This window comes from Seriola aureovittata, chromosome 6, assembly GCF_021018895.1.
Source record: "Seriola aureovittata isolate HTS-2021-v1 ecotype China chromosome 6, ASM2101889v1, whole genome shotgun sequence".
Taxonomy (NCBI): domain Eukaryota; kingdom Metazoa; phylum Chordata; class Actinopteri; order Carangiformes; family Carangidae; genus Seriola; species Seriola aureovittata.
The window spans coordinates 18,122,110-18,139,057 of record NC_079369.1 but is presented as its reverse complement, the minus strand read 5'-3'; the positions used below and the strand labels follow the sequence as shown (position 1 = coordinate 18,139,057).

General features: G+C 37.9%; 2 protein-coding genes and 1 long non-coding RNA gene across 3 annotated transcripts; 1 reads left to right on the top strand and 2 right to left on the bottom strand.

The window, feature by feature from the left end:
* Positions 1-355: 355 nt before the first annotated feature.
* LOC130171379 (pyroglutamyl-peptidase 1-like) lies at positions 356-9,347 on the bottom strand. Its single transcript, XM_056379361.1, has 5 exons — positions 9,187-9,347; positions 7,316-7,368; positions 5,706-5,822; positions 4,911-5,143; positions 356-3,286 (listed from the first exon to the last, which is right to left on the bottom strand). The coding sequence occupies exons 1-5, from the start codon at positions 9,218-9,220 to the stop codon at positions 3,091-3,093; spliced, it is 633 nt and encodes a 210-aa protein (XP_056235336.1). The 5' UTR covers positions 9,221-9,347; the 3' UTR covers positions 356-3,090.
* A 611-nt stretch (positions 9,348-9,958) lies between these two features.
* Positions 9,959-11,555, bottom strand: LOC130170534 (uncharacterized). Its single transcript, XR_008828007.1, has 2 exons — positions 11,170-11,555; positions 9,959-10,895 (listed from the first exon to the last, which is right to left on the bottom strand). It is a non-coding gene; the product is annotated as an uncharacterized LOC130170534 (long non-coding RNA).
* A 162-nt stretch (positions 11,556-11,717) lies between these two features.
* lsm4 (LSM4 homolog, U6 small nuclear RNA and mRNA degradation associated) lies at positions 11,718-15,781 on the top strand. The gene is made up of 5 exons (XM_056377937.1): positions 11,718-11,852; positions 12,906-12,947; positions 13,473-13,571; positions 13,711-13,891; positions 14,782-15,781. The coding sequence occupies exons 1-5, from the start codon at positions 11,850-11,852 to the stop codon at positions 14,964-14,966; spliced, it is 510 nt and encodes a 169-aa protein (XP_056233912.1). The 5' UTR covers positions 11,718-11,849; the 3' UTR covers positions 14,967-15,781.
* Positions 15,782-16,948: the final 1,167 nt, after the last annotated feature.

Sequence of the window (16,948 nt, the reverse complement as noted above, 5' to 3'; positions counted from 1 at the left end):
AATTACAAATCACGAATAGTAGCATTCCAAACAGAAGTCTTACAGTATGTTAATTTTTGCATTCTAGGTGCTAAAACAGCATGCTATTAATACATGGGCAATACCTCTTCTGTAAGGAATAGAGTTGGATGTGACGTGACTTGTATTGCAGGAGCTCAAACCACGTGTGCAGAATTAGGGCCAAGTTCTTTTGTCAGAGTGGTGCTTCACTGTAACATCTATGATCTTTGATTGAGGCCTTTTATGCCCAGTGTACCAACTGTGTATTTGCACAGTTGACAAGTCAATTACATGCCTTCAACAGGCATAACTAGTGAATAGTGGGAAAAAAGTTGAATTAACAGACACAAAGACATTACTTGTAATCCTTTAATTCTCTTTACTTCAAAGCCTTTCAGTTTACAATGCCAAGATTACTTATTGTAACGATGCTTTGTTAAATTCAGAAGCAGAAGAAGACACCTTTTCAGAGGACACTCCCTAAACAGAGGAACTCACAATAAATCACAGAGCCATAATGTTATTACAACAGAGCACACACCAAGATAAAAAAGTATTTTTGAGGTAGCCACACATCTGACTGGACAGTATCAGTAACATATCTTTGAACTGACCTGGTGAGCATTTTAAGGCCTTTTCATAACACATATCAACAACAGCAAGGCACAGGAGAGAGTCAGGGTGAGAGGTCACCTCATATGTAAACTTGAGGCTTTCACATTTGTGAGCAGACATTTTTTGGGGCAACTCCTCCATGACCCTTTCACTTCTCTGCACTCATAAAGCCACACAGTAAAATATCAGCACCTGCAAACTCAGATCTAAAACCTGTCCGTCATTTCAATAATTCCATAAGAGTTTTAAACCACATAGCCAAAATACAAGGCTTAGATAAACCATAGGTCTGACAAGAAGTTCAGTCCTGTTCAGTAACCATGATACTGAATAGCAAATTAAAATGACACACTGCTAAAAATAATGACAATATACTCAAACTCACTGGCAGCAACTTGCACAACTCAGGTGTGAAAAACATGCATTTTAACTAAAGATTCAAGGACTACTGCTGCAAAGCCAAGCACAGCATTTAGTTAGTTTCTTACAACTAGCTATGACAGCTTAAAACTATATCCTTGTTTCTCACAGGAAGGTAGTTTTGTTGGGGATAAACAGGGCGCTGAAGCAGAATGTAGACCATTCAATGCTAAAATTCCTACTGAAACTGAAGCTGTGTTAGGTGGTGTGGCCAGTCTTGTCAAATCATCGACCACGGAAATGCTGGTATACACAGTGAAACAGACAAACCAATAAAAAAAATTAAAAAAAAAGAAAAGCTATTGAACAGAACATATACACCCGGGAGTGGCACCGTCACAGTGAAGGAATATGCTGCAGTTTGTTTTGTAGGTCAGAACAAACCAAAGCTCAGGAAAATAAAGCATAAGACACCTATAAAGCATACCTCACATGCATATTGATAATTAATGGGGAGAAAGGGTAAAAGTAGATGTGTATATCTGGAAAGCTACATATTTCAAGTTAAAGTGACTGAAATTTTTTTTTTTTAAATGCAAGCATTCACATTGCCTGAAAAAATGTTGTCCAAATTCCAGATTATGAATAATACACAAACAAACCAAAAAAGTGCTACAGAAATTAAAGTCCAGGCCCAACTCTGACTGAAATGAGAGTCCAACTTCATCAAATCAAATCCTCAGGTAAAATAAGCAGCTACATCTGATTCAATGAAGGGAGCTACAGAAAGCTTTAATCAAGTAATACCAATTAGGGCTGCACAATTTTAGAAAAAAGAAAAACATAGATTTTCAAATTTGGTCTTGCAATGTAGCAAACTGTAAAACCCAAGTCCTGATCACAGGTTTTCTACACACTTTAAGATAAAAATCAGTTCCATAAAAGAGTTAATGCTCTGACAGGCATCTTTACACACCGATGACCCAATTCAATGAAAAGGATTTCACTACCCAGAAACCAAGAGCAGTGATGTCAGTTGTGTAACTTGTTTGTTCAGTTGTATACAATTTTTTTTTTTGGTAAGCCATTTGAAATGCAGCTCACTCAGTTAAATTCAATTTATAGTAATAACTGCATTGCTCAATATTTTCTCAAATAATTGTGCAGCCATAATAGAATTTTGACAAACCCACAACATGAATTTCCTAAATCGACAGACTTGAGATCTGTGAAATAACATTGCACAACCTGGGGCCAGATCTCAGTGAGGTGAATTTGGGATTTTTCTGTCAGAATTGGGCCGAGAAAATGGGGGAAAATGAGCTGGAACCAACCCGTTCCCTGATTTAAATAACCTTTGTAAAAGAAGGCAAATTTACAACTTCTTATAAAGAAAAAGGACTCATGAAACAATTCAACATCAAACGTGAGACAGCACAGTTAGGCTTTAGAGCACCTGGAAAAAATATCTGAAGGAAACTGAAATTAGCAAACACAGTTTACAACTAAACATTTCTACTTAAACCACAATGTATCATGTACATTAACCATTTATAGACATTTAGGTGAAAACACCTGTTGACTGAAACATCTTGTGATAGAGTGGAATTCAAAATTTGAAACTCAAAATTTGAGGATGAAGCATTACAAAAGTCAAATAATGTCAAGTACATTTATTAATTTTCCCAAATGTGACTTCTATAACCATTTCAATAACCCTAACCCTATAAGGTGCAATAATAGGAGTCACCTTTGGGGTTTTCTGGTTGTAATGTCTGCCACAGACCTTCTGGATCTTTATTTTAACTGTATATCATAAAATATGAGCAGCATTTTGTTACTTTCTTAGTGAACCTATAGTAATTCCCATATTTTAAACTCCAAAGTCAGAATGTTTTGTGTTCCTTGTAAGTCAGAGAAAAGCTTACGTTACATTGTGACCAAGGGTTGACCAAGGGAGAAGCAAACAATGAAAACTTCCTATATGTTGAAGTTTTTAGGTAGTACAAGAAAAGATAACAATTAAAAAAAGAAAGAAGTTTGGCTACTTGTGGTTAAGTGCAATTTCTCATGTGTGGTGAGAGCTGGAGAGGCTGGTTGGCATCTGGAGGTCACTTAGTGGAAGTGTTGCTGGCAGTGTATCTTCTCCTCAGCCTGGTCCAGAAGCTCCAGCATCTCTTGGACAATGGCCTTCAGCGCACGACCCAGGTCTTCCCCGCTGTAAGGCTTTCCGATTGGAGGCACATGGATGAAGGCAGAGCGACCATGGCTCAGGTACAGAGATGTGTAGTAGGTGAAATCACAGAGATATCTGTGAGGGAAGAGAGCAGGGCATTGAAATGGAAGATCAAATAAAAGCTATTTACTGATCACATACTGGAAGTGCTCATGTATTTATTAATGCATGTGGAAGGATTCACCAATACATCAATTATGTTATTCTCCACTTTGTCCAATGTGCACATACATTTATTTATAAGGTTCCACATTTGTGCCAGACAAATGAGTATTGTGCTGACAAACATACCATATAAAAATCATTATAACTATATAATCACTACTTATGGTATCACTGTAAGTCAGGGTTTCCCATACAGAGATTTTACTTGGGCGGGCCTCCCAGGTATATTAAAGGCCATCCAACTCTGCCAACTCATTTTTGGCATTTTATTTGTATGTTTTTTAATCCGTCAGAACGACGCCATCCACAATCGATTAACAATTCTCTACTCGCTGTACCTCTTCGTTCTGCTAACACACAAAGACAAACAAGAGAGAAAGAGGGAAAGAGGGAAAGAGGGAGACGCATGGTATTACGGCATTACACCAGGCATTGGAGCTCTTCTTTAAAAAACCTAGAAATACTCTGCACAGTAATGCAATGTTTGTCACTGAGGAATATTAAATAAATGCAAATGTTGTGTTAACGTTCACATGTATTGGTTGTCGGTCACACCAAGTCATGACGTGAACCTACATATATAGGTTATAATGTTCAGTTTTTGTTGAAACTGTTTCAGAGAGGTGTTGATTCAAGATCATTTTGGAGGTTGTAGGTTGTGGCGCTGTTGAACTGTATTGCACTATAATAATGCAATACAGTTCAATACAGGGAATTATGCAGAAACACATCTCTGTGATGCAATACAGTTCAGCAACATCTTAAACTACAACCTCCAAAATAATCATGAAGTTGAATCAACACCTCTTTGTATTAGTTCTAGCTCTGTGTTCATTACAACGTGGCAGCTGAGGGTATGTTTGAGGAATTGTGTAAAAAGTTTTGCCATTACACAGTTTATCCACCAGAGGGCACTGCTTGTTTTTGTAACTAAAATTTCCCACTCACAATTCTACATTTAAAGGATTCTTAACAAAAATGTTTGTTTATTGACTGTTTGTTAAAAACACATACAAAACACATAATTATCAGATTTTTCATAAAATATTTATATATTTAAGTATTGTCTCAAAAACGTGCCCCAGGCTTCATTAATACATATACAATTGTTTAAGGGTAACATAATTTGACTGATATGACAAGGTCATTATTATTACAAAATAGTGCTTTAATTTGAAATTTCTGCATTGTAGTAGTCCCCCATGACGAAATACAGGCTGTGTTATGATCCTTAATGAAAGGTAAAAAATGGTTATATGATATTTTATAAGATGCAGTACCTACACTGTAAATAAGTATAACTTTCTATTATTTAATTTCATTGTAATTTGCTACAGTACATCCTGCTTTTACTCCTTTTATTACTTCATAATGCAGAGAGTAAATATTGTGTACGGCTGACTTGTGTGTTTAACAAAGTCATTTTAAACACATGAAACAGCCTCTATTCCATAACAGCTGAAGCATGAGGTCCACAGGCGAAAGGCAAAGGCTACATACAAAAGGCTGATTCAAACTGAAAAAATGAAATTACCTTCCGGCGTCTTTGGAGACAGACACAGTTACTCCTAGCCCCGAGGCGGTCACTCTCTTGCAGACTGATTCCATGTCAATAACTGAGTCGATACAGTCCGGGCCTCCCACAATGCAGCACTGTGAATCGGGACAGAAGCTGCTGTTGTCCAGACCTTTATAGCCGTGATTTCTGCCACACTTTTCCAACGTGACAGTAGTGGCCATACCTGAAACTCCAACATGAACTACCAACTGGCAAACAAAGGAAACAATAAGCACAAAACAGAGTTACTAAAATATTACAGTCCCATAGCACAAATAAATCACAGTATATCTTTGGCTGCTCTTTCTGATCTCTCTGTTTCCACTCCTTAGATGTAGCTCAGTTACACCTAAGGTGTTCATGGGTCCAAAAAGGAATCTGTGGCTATTTTAACTGAACCAGAAATGGCCCAATTTATTAGACACAAAACTCATCTGAGCACAAGGTGAAATTCAAGTGCAAATTTACAAAATGTATTCAGCTCATAGAGAACTTTGTGTCAAAGCCACATTCAAGCCACTAATTTGTTGCATAATTTGATAATTATATGTAATTTAATTAAATGCAGCACGTGTTTCTTGTATTTCTTATTATCAGATTGTTCTCAGGGCCTCATAGATCCAATTAGCACTTACATTTGCCTTTACACAGACCTGAGATATGTGGCACTAAAACCTGACCTGGGACAAAAGCAAACACAAGTTGCTGTATTTTACCTAGACACAGAAGAGTAGAACAATGTGAGCAGGGTACACCATGTTGTCTTCTTACCAGTGGATGATACTGCTTCCATAACGAAGGAACCAAACTCTGGACTGTCTGGTACTCTACAGGAACCTCATACACATGCAAGTCCACTTCACTGCCCAGTCCAAGCTTCTTCAGTTCCTGACAGGATGAAGAAAAACATAACAGCTAAAATGTTTTCCTCAGTTTAAGACTTTTGTGGTTTCATGGATTTTGACAAAATTCAAATTTACTTATTGCACATCTTGTCATTGGAGACTGCAGTTATTCATGACATAGAGAATTTCTTGCCATGAGATGTGGTTGAAAGATTGAGAAATGAGTTGGACACTGTGATGAATTTCATTTGCAGTTTCTGAGGACAAAAATAAACCTTCAAGCTCAAAATTTCTTGGATTTTTTTGCAAAGAGTCTAACAGTGATTAAAACAGAGACATGGTATTAATGGAAACTACATTCTGTGTTAGCACACGTGGAATGTCTATTGGTATGTGTGACAAAATCATCCCAACCCAATTGTCCACTTACTAACTTTTTTGAGCTTTAAATAGCTACTTACAGACTTCATCAACAACACTGACCATGAAAAAAATGAGTAGGACATTTGAGTTTTGATTATATAAAGGTAAATAACCTTTACAAATGGCACTGTAGTCATTTGTTTGTAGATTAGCAACACCAGCCTTTACTCATTGCCCTATTTGCCTGTTCTCATATTTACTGCCCATCGACAGCAATCTTACCACAAAAATGTCTTTACCGTTGGCTGTTATATTTTATAATTTAAAAAGAAAACAATGCTTTGATTGTGACATAACACAAATCCAATAAGACTGTACACATCCACATATAATAACCATTTAGAATTATTTAGATGATAATGATCTACGGCCAGTGTTTCTGTAAAATGCTATTAAACTGAAATTTATGGAAAATTTTTAAAGAATGAGGAGGTGAATGTAATTTTTTGCTTTTTCTTAGAGGATGAGACAGATGTCTTTGTTTCGTCATTGTTTTTGCACCAAAAGAGAACTGTCTTCACATATAAAACCAGTATGAGAAAAGCAAGAAATAAAAGATGCAATCATACATATTACAAATAAGACGAATCTGTGACAGATTCACAGCCAATTGACCAACACCTCCCCCAGTCTCCCTGCAGGACAAATAGGCCTGGACGCTGACCCCCACTTGTATTGAAAAGACGCTTGTCTGACCACGTCTGTGACCCCGCCACAGAGCGGCCTTTTGTTTGCCTTTAATATCCTTATCAAGTCCGTCTAGACACCCTGACAACCACCATCATCCCCCACATGCAGTTTCCCCAACAGGACACAGGGAGCCTCTGAGACACACTGCTGCACGGTGTGAAGCCGGCCGGCAACTATCAGAGCATCATGTAACCACCATACAAACAGGTTCAAATCTTGCTAACAACATGACAGGCATTAGGAACTTCGAGATTTTTTTTTCATTATGTAGATATAACATTTTGGAGAAGGTTAGAAGGATTTGTTTCCCTAAGTGTGTAATTCACAATGTCTAATGTGAATTACAAACCTATTGCAAATTCAGCATTTAAGCGCAATTCATGCATATGTGCATTATAACAGCAATAGAGGGTTAAAACATACCTGTACTGCTACCCAGCTGGGGTTGACCGTGTGCTCTCCAAATGGTCCAAAACCTAAAAAACATGTCAGTTATTTCAGTTGTTGTACTAATACTATGCTGTGCTGAGGCCTATGTGTCTGATAATGAACCATTGGAATCTGTTTGGTTTTTACACAGAAGGAGAAATATACTGGAGAGACCAGTGATTTAAAGAGACTCTTATTTTCACAAACAGAAATAAAATACAGTTGTGAAATATGATACAAGCATTAATTTTATTCCTAATGGGGATAGTTACTCCATTGTTGATATTAGCTGAATAAAAGCTCTTGAGATTCTTCAGCATAACATTTGCTGTTTAAATTTATAAATTCGGGAGTGATCAAACTAACATTACCACTCCATTTAACTTTCAAAAAAAATTGCAGGAGCCTTTGGATATTCACTTAGGCTTGTTTATATAGGGATCTATAACTGGTCCCCCTCCACCACACTTCCTAGGGTCAACGGGGTCCCTGGGGGTTGGGTGGAGGGGGGATCTGTCTGTCTGACAGGCTGCTGAAAAGGAGCAGAGAGAGGGGCCAGCAGCTGCCAGCCGGCCAGCTATTGTGAAGGTGCTGTTCCCAGGCAATCTACACATCTTCGATCAGCTGGGACTGCGAGCTTCTGCACCTCTTTGTGTCTGAAAACACCAAATCACCGTCTCTGCTACTTCTGTTTAGATTAAATGTTAAAAACTGTAGTATGTGCACTTTGGCTAGAAGGGAATTGCACTGAGTCTTGTTTTCAGAAAAACAACCCGTGTAAAATATTTATATTCACTGACATATTAATATCACTGTAATTATTACATAGGATTTTCTTGTTTAATGAATAGTGATTCCAATTTTTGATTTTGATTCTAAAATCAAACATGCAAAACAGCTTCTAAAGAAACATTGGTAGGATGTAGCTTTAAAAAAAATTGTGGGCCCAAATTTGCATATTGTAGTACAAAGTTATGTGATTAAATAGGAAATAAAATGGATGAGTGTCTGTTAAGAAATCAATACAGTAAGATATCACTGGAACAAAATGATTGATCGGTTATTGGTTATTATATTATTTACTTTTAACCACTTTTATCCAGCTCTGTAACAACACCATGTGTGGAGGGAGGCCTGGTGGTGAGTTTTAGTCCAACTGTTTCCCAGTGGATGAAACTCACAATACAAAGAAATGAAATAGAAAAAAAACGTATGCACCTATCCTTTATTAGAAAGGTTATTAAATGTCTTAATTAGACTGGCAGGTAACATCAACTATTTCCAGTTTTACAGATGAAGGCACATTACCTTTCCTACTTTGTTAATTATTACTCTGTCTTTTATGGGCATGATTCCAGGAGTATATATTAAATAGACACTTAGGCTATTAATATTAGTTTTGATATTGATAAGCTAATGTGTGAGATAACTTTATCTCATTATCTCATTTCTTATAATTAACTTACTCAGAAATCAATTTCATTATTTATCCATTAAGAAAAATGTATTTATGTGTAAAGACAATACAAAATCAACTCACTCCCGGTGAATAATGTTAGATATTAAATTCTGCAAAAAATGTTTACCTCTCTCATATTACATGGTTTATTGCAAGAGAAGACATACAAAACAGTAGCCAGTAGCCTCTACTTATGTAAGAAAAAGCCTAATAAAACAACGTTTTATTTTTAAATCTGTAAACAAAACGCTTCTTTTAACTGTCTGCTAACTGCAGCCGAGTGAAGCAGTAACAGCCTGACGCCATTAACGTTAGAGCAACTGTCATTTCCACAACTTTTCCTCCACTTCACCCGCTGCCGACGGACCACAAACGACAACAATGGCAGCTGAGAAAACAAACAAACCTGTGACGACCACAGTCCGTTTACTGTTGTCCATCTCCCGTCGTGTTGCAGAGGATCCGTATCTTTTTGTCTTGGTCTTTATTTAGAACCACGGACGTATCGACACTCAGCACTCGCCACAGCTGACGGCTCCTTCTGCTACAAGCCAAACCGCCGGTCCTTCTCAGAAGGCTGCGTGAGACGTAACGCGATGACGCCAGCAATTACACGCTTCTTTCGTCGACAACATTTTCGATAGATAGATAGGATACATCCATGAGATTAGAAAGAAAGAAAGAAAGAAAGAAAGAAAGAAAGAAAGAAAGAAAGAAAGAAAGAAAGAAAGAAAGAAAGAAAGAATGGACTGGGTGACATGTTTCTATATTACGTTAAATGTGGGCACGGTAATTTACCCATATACAACATCCAACTGGCTTAAATATTCATTCAAAAAATGTGTATTGATCCTTATCTGAAAATAGTCCCAGATAAATGTACTATAGATGTAGGGGAGACCGGGGATGGTTGTAACACTTTTTGACTCAGCTCCTATAACTTGCAGAATGTTTGCGGTAGGGTACTCAGATTTTGATACAAAGTACCCTCATTTGTCTACTACAAATAGCAATGTTTTTAACTTCTCCAACTATATCACAGAATTCATTATTTGATGTCAAATGCAAGGAGTGCCATTGTTACAACTTACCCCACTACCAGGGTATGTTGTAACACAACCTGGGGTAAATTGTAACAGCAAGATTGAAGAACTAAAAACTGAGACTACACCACAAAATATGCATCTATATAAGTTTATTGTGCATGTGCCAACACTAAAGCATCTTCCTGTGCTTCACTAAGAACAAAAATAACTCATCACTGATGGCTAAATGAAGAACAGTGTCAGTGTTAACATTAAAAGAGCTTTTTTAAAGAACATATCCTGATAATACCTATGAATGTTACACATACAAATGGAAACCTTCAGCAGGAGGTCAGAAGTAGCTCATAATCCATGTAAAATTACAGGAAGACGTTTGACAATTAGTAAAACAACAAACATGCATACTGTGTCTGTCTTAAATGATAAAACATGAACTTGAGTGTGTGTATCTGTGTGTGTTATCCATTTAATCAGAGTGATCAGAGTCACAGTGGTGACAGATGTATGTGGGTTTTCCAGGAGTGCAGTTTTCGTGGGCCCAGAACTTGCAATTTACACATCTGATCCACTTTTCTTTGGGTTTGGAATTTCCAAAGGGCTCCATGCACACAATTCAAAAATCATCTTCATCTGGGGTGTCCTCACCCTTATCCTTGTTCTTCTTGGATCTCTTTTTGGCTGTCTTTCTCTCTGCATTATTTTGTTTGCGTTTCCTCTTTCCAAATATGGCCATTTTCACATTCTTCTTACTACTCTTCTTTTCTTCTTCCTCCAAGGCCTGCTTGTATCTGTGTAGATGTCTGACTTTATCCTTGTCGTACCAGTGGTCTTTCTTGGCCCTGCTTTGGGAAATGGTCTTACAGTAGAGGGACTACTGTGCATTGAAGACTTTTTGACTGCTGTGATAGCCCACACTGGGCAGCTTTCTTGAACCTTGTTCACATGGCAGATGGAGTAGTCTTTGGTGACTGACCTCACTGCTTTTCCCTGCCTCACTTCATCTGATGCAACTTTAAGTACATGTGCAGGCACACCCCTATTTGTTTTCCTCACCCACTGTCTTGGCATACTGAAAAAAAGGAGTAGGATAGAGAAAATATGTGAATTGTGATTATGGGGATGGTTGTAACATTTTCTTATATGGTGTTACAACTATCCCCACCCCTGTCAGCCAATGTTTACCTAGCTGTATCAGCATGGTGGTTTGAAATTAGCATGGATGAAATGACTCACATTTTACGTAAGAACCTACTCTCTTACCCGATACAAGTTACCTAATTCAAACTTCAACAGCATCAGTACTAATCAAAATATAGACTTGGTCCCAAAAATTACTTTCTTACCTGAAAATTGATGTTTTGACTGTAAAATCTGCACACTTCCTCTCACAGCCATCCAAATTCACATGCAAGATCAGGGAGGAAGTGGATATACATGAAATTGATCACATGACTCTTATGTTATCCCTTATTGGTGAAAGTGATGCTGTTACAACTATCCCTTTGTTACAACCATCCCCGGTCTCCCTACTATTTCCTGTTGTTTGAGTACGGTTTGTTGACTACTGCAGTTACCGGCTGCTTTAGGAAATTATTTAACCTTTTTTTTTTTTTTTTTTAAATGACAGCATATATATAAGTGTCACAGACAGGTTAGGAAATGTGGAGAGATGGAGAGATGGACAGGATTGGTTTGGATTGGACAGCATTGGTTTTGGTCTTTTCATAAGATTATCAGCCTTATCCTTTACCTGGCATTGATATAAATAGTTCAAGGCACTATGTATTCCGCACACGGGTATTTCGGGGGAACTATTAAATAGTTATTTGGTGTTCCTTCTCAAATATATGATTTGTAAGTGAGTGTTTTGACTGTAGAGGGCAGCATCTTACAATACTCCACGTTTTTGCCCTGTGGCGCCGGAAACGCATTTAGGACAAGAAGAAGAATATAGGAGGTAAAATCGTGTGGTTGAAGGGCCAAGACAGAAACTAAGACAAAATCAAAAAGAGATACTATCACAATGGTAAGTATTTAACTGAGACTCACACAAAACGTTAATAGTAGTATATTACATCTTCAGCAGCGCGCCTGCTGCTCAGCACTGAAGCGCTGGGTCATAATGATGCTCGGTAATGTTACGTAAGCTAAGTGAAGTTAGCTACTGAAGCTAAATGAACACAGATTTTACACAGTGTTTTTTTTGCTACAGCAAACGTCGTAATCGGGCTGCATGTGCTGAGGTGGAGATAAAAGCTTATTTAACCTGAAGGTCTGGTATAGGGTATTTATTTTAAAACGCGTTTAGAAGACATTATAATATGTCACGTTCAAAGGTCTTGAAGTCACAGACGCATTGTAAAACACTGGGACCCTTGGCTCAGACGTATAAACTCCCCCTACCCCTCTTATACATGAGCCCCCCAGACTGAAAGAGACATTGTTATTGTGCCCGACTGTGGTTGTTTTGTGTCTCTTTGAGATAGTTCTGCCTGTCTTTGTAGTTTTGAAGCTAAAGCTCCGGACTTTTTCATATAAGAAATATTAAGTCACTTCATTTGGAGCAGAGACCCAGGGGCACGAAGGGTCTGGGGGCCCCTGAGCCTGGTCAATAATGCGTAGTTGTCCACATGGGTCTAGGTCATGTTAGGCGATTAAATATATTACTTAGATTAATATAGACTATATACAACTGCTAGATCATTAACGAACAATTGTAATCCTTATTGTTAATTTTCTGTCATTCTTCATGAAGTGTGATTGTGAAAAAGTATTTGAATTGGATTCTCTGCTGTATGTAAATATAAAATGTCTTAAATTTAGTTTGGAACACTGTAGAAACTCTTTGTTAGTTATCTCTGCTGCAAACAAGAGCTGCCGCCATTACCAGTTGCCAAACTGGCGGTGGTCTCACTGGAATAACACACAGCTGAGTGCCGGTACTCCTAGTGTATCATGTAACTGGATCTAACCAGTGCCTTGCTTCAGATGTAGTCCTGGTTGTCTGGTTTACTCAGATAACTAAATAATGTTGATGGCAGGTGAATTCCTATGTATGACCTGTTCTGTCTTTTTGCAGCTTCCCCTGTCTCTGCTGAAGACTGCCCAGAACCATCCTATGGTGAGGAGACACTGAGCTCTTTCTGCTGTCAGAGAGCTGTTTATCCATTGATAAATCAGTATCTGATTTTATGTAAAACTGTGTAAATAAACCTTCTTGTGGTTGTAGGTCTGTAGGCAGCAAAGATCAGTATTTATCTTGTTAGTCTGTTATCTAGTTAATTTATAGGCTAGGAATAACTGGCAAGCAGCTACTAAGGTTTGGCTGTCTACTTTTCCTTGGGCTTCATTTACATTTCTATCATCTTATTATACATTGTATCATGTTCAATGTGCAGCTGTTGCTGCTTCAGCTCTAGCTGTTTAATTTTCAGGTTAAATTAGTATAATAAACTACATTAAATCTTGGCAACCTTCTAGATGACCAGATGAATTGACTTAAGTTCAGTGTTTTTGTTTTGTTTATCTGTGCAGCCAATAATTGCTATGTCTTGTTTGGTGGTTTATACAGTGAGCAGACTGAAGCTCTAGCTTCTGTCATCCACCTCACGTTGTGCTGCTGTTTGTTTGTTTCCTCTCTGCTCAGCTGGTGGAGCTGAAGAACGGAGAGACATACAACGGTCACCTCGTCAGCTGTGACAACTGGATGAACATCAACCTGAGAGAAGTCATCTGCACTTCCAGGGTAAAGCTGAGCTCTGCTTTCATTTCTCTGCTGCCTCTGAAACTGTTGACACGGTGACAACAAACCTCAAAGTGTTTATTGTCATAGTGATGATTAAGATGTATGTGGATGTGTTGACACCCCTACTAACGTCTGACAGGATGGAGATAAGTTCTGGAGGATGCCTGAGTGCTACATCAGAGGAAGCACCATCAAGTATCTGCGAATCCCCGACGAGATCATCGACATGGTGAAGGAGGAGGTGGTGTCGAAGGGCCGCGGTCGGGGAGGCGCCCAGCAGAACAAACAGCAGGGCAAAGGAAGAGGAGGAGCCGGCAGAGGTGAGTGGAAAACGCTCCCTGCTGATCAGACAGACTTCTGCAGGGGTGTTTGTTTTTGCCTACTGTCACAACATGAGTACTGGCATCACAGTTTCAGGTTGTTTCCAAGTGTCTGTGCTAATACTAAATCCACACACTATCAGGAGCACCAAGGTTTTTGCCAAAAACACTTGTGAATAAAGGCTTAAAATGCCTGTATTTAGACCAGCCAAGTCAGCTGTGAACCATTAAACTCCACTGGAGACTTTTTGTGTTTTAGTGTCAGTTGAGGAATTATCTCCTCCTTAATTAACCCAGGAATTGCTGCAATGATTAGGCTGATTAAAACACTTCAAAACCAATCAAGTAACTGGGAAACGCATGTAAATGAGCTAAATTCTAAATGTATGAAAATTGGATATGTTAAAGATATGAAGTAGTCTACCAGACAGAAATTAGACAATTCATATTGGTCTGCATGTCCACACTCGGCTTTTCCAGTCCCATGTTTCAGCAGCGATGATGTTCTTAAACATTTTATTATCAGATAAACTTGCACAAAAGACACATTCAGCCAAACAAATCCCCATTGAATAATTTTCCTTTTAGTGTCTGATATGTCAAGGAAGCTGTGACATTTTAACTTGACTTGAATGTTACAGGCACAGCTCTGATGCTTTAAGTAGGGGAGACTGTGTTCAGTAAAGCTTAACACTGTTTAACACCTGCACACAGCCCAGATTTAATGGACCAGCTTCCTTTTCAGTGCACACACCTGCAGCAGTGTTACACTCAAACCACACACAAACCTAAAAGTAAATATGGCAAAAGATGGCAATCTGTCTGAATAATATTTATCACTGCTGACAGACATTTCTCTATTTCCATTGCTCTCTTACGTCCCTCTGTAGGTCTGTTTGGCGGTCGTGGCAGAGGAATGACCGGCCCTGGTCGAGGCCAGCAGCAGCAGCAGCAGCAGCAGCAGCAACAACAACAACAACAACAGCAGCAGCAGCAGCAGCAGCAACAACAGCAGCAGCAGCAGCAGCAGGATAAGAAACCAGGCAAACCACAGGGAATGAAGAACCAGCACTGACAGATAACATGGCACCGTCAACAGCACATCCTCTTATTCAGAGCAATTACTCCTTCAGTACATGAAGATAAAATTAACTCTCTGGTGTTTTCTTCTGCTGAGCTGTTCGTCAGGACTGACCATGGCAAAAATCACACTGGGAGAAGTTGAGAGAAGCTGTGCATTTGCACTGAGTTTTGTTTTGTTTTTTAGCATCTGTAAGTTGGTGTTAACATTTTTTATAACCATAAACCAGTGTATCAGTCAGAGCTCATAAACCTCTCCTCTAGTATCAATTTGTAATATGTATCATTACAACTTTACATTTTATATATATAAAAGGTTTTCCCTCAGTTGGTACACTGGAGTGAGGTTTTTATGTTTAGGTTGTTTTTTTTGGTCGTTTGCTTGTCAACTTGTCTCCTCAGGTGTAGTTTTCATTGGTGAAGAAACTGCCCAGCCCCAACTTTTGTTGCATGAATATTTTTTTTTAACTTGCTCTTTATTTCTGTGTTGTTTGTGACGTTCTGTCGTTTGCAACCTTTTAGTTTGGCTGCTGCACTGAACAATGCGACCACAGCAGGTGATAACAGTAGACCAGCAGTCACCAGATGACGATTCAGTCCCTGAAAATGAATACACTTTTGTTAAAGCATTTGTAAGACAACACATAATGATGCTGGGGGGGAAAAAAAAAAGGTTTCTCATGTTCTTAAGTCTGACATGGATGAGTCCAACATGTGTAAAGTTGGTCGGGTTTCATTTTATTTTTGTAACAAAAGACGATGTTGTAATTTATTTACATGAGAACATGAGAATAAAACAACTTTTGTTAATGCGGTTGTATTTATTTAGAAATGATCCTCTGTGTAAAGACACATCCAGGATTGGCTGCTATTGGTCCTGTTAGTCAAAACAATCTGAAATCAAAGTACAATATAATATTGTCATAATTGCCCTGACTAAGTGTAGCCTTTGAATTATATAGAGATTATAAATCTTAATATCTGTCCTTGATCAGCAAACAGTATTTTTTTTAATCGGAAACTAGGAAAAGTCGTCATGTAGCACATGGTTCATAATGAGGACAAAAATTTAATTGATAAAAAATCCATCATATTTGCATTCTTATTAGTTCATTATTGACTAGAAGGTTTTGATATCTTGAATGATATAAATATTACCCTGTGTGTATCAAAATTATTAAACATAGTTTTTAAAGTTTTGAAAAACACAATAACGTGTAAACCCAGTTAGGGTTGAACTGGATTACCAAATCCAGATCTGAGTGATCAGAATCTCATCTGTTGGTTATCGGTTATCAGATTAATTAAATTATTATGAATTAAATAAAGCTTTAATTTAGTAACCACAATATCAAGTTTCATAAAAAAAAAAAAATCAGTTCAAACTCAAAACAAGTTATTTACAGTATGAATGATTGATGAAGACTCAGACTTCACATGCGTATATAAGTTGATTTATTGATTATTTAACAAATATGAACGTAATTCAAATATAGTAATCAATGATTTAAACTTGCCTTATAATTGTCAGTGTTTACATGCTTTTCACCGTTTCACATAAAATCACATGCATCTGTTTTTTTGGCTTCTAACCAGTATCCAATCAGATTTGGAACCTTGTAACACACATTATGTTCTATGTTTTAAATGTTGTTTTATTAATGAAATATTAAGATTAAGACTTAAAAGGCTTAGAGATAAAAATATAAAATTCTCAAAAGGTTTAAACATAAAGAAACTTTAAAAATTTGGGAGATTTGCTTCTCCTGTCTCCTGATTTTACGTCAGTGAAGAAGAGTGCACCCATATACAGGCTTTCAAACGTCCCTGCAGACAGTGATGGGTGTCATCACAGACACTTTGTTCATGATTCTCTCGAGTCACTGATCCCAAACATGACCAGACTGAACACATACAAATAAGATAAATCAAAAACTTCACCAGAGATATTTTAACATAATCATCAACAACATCAAG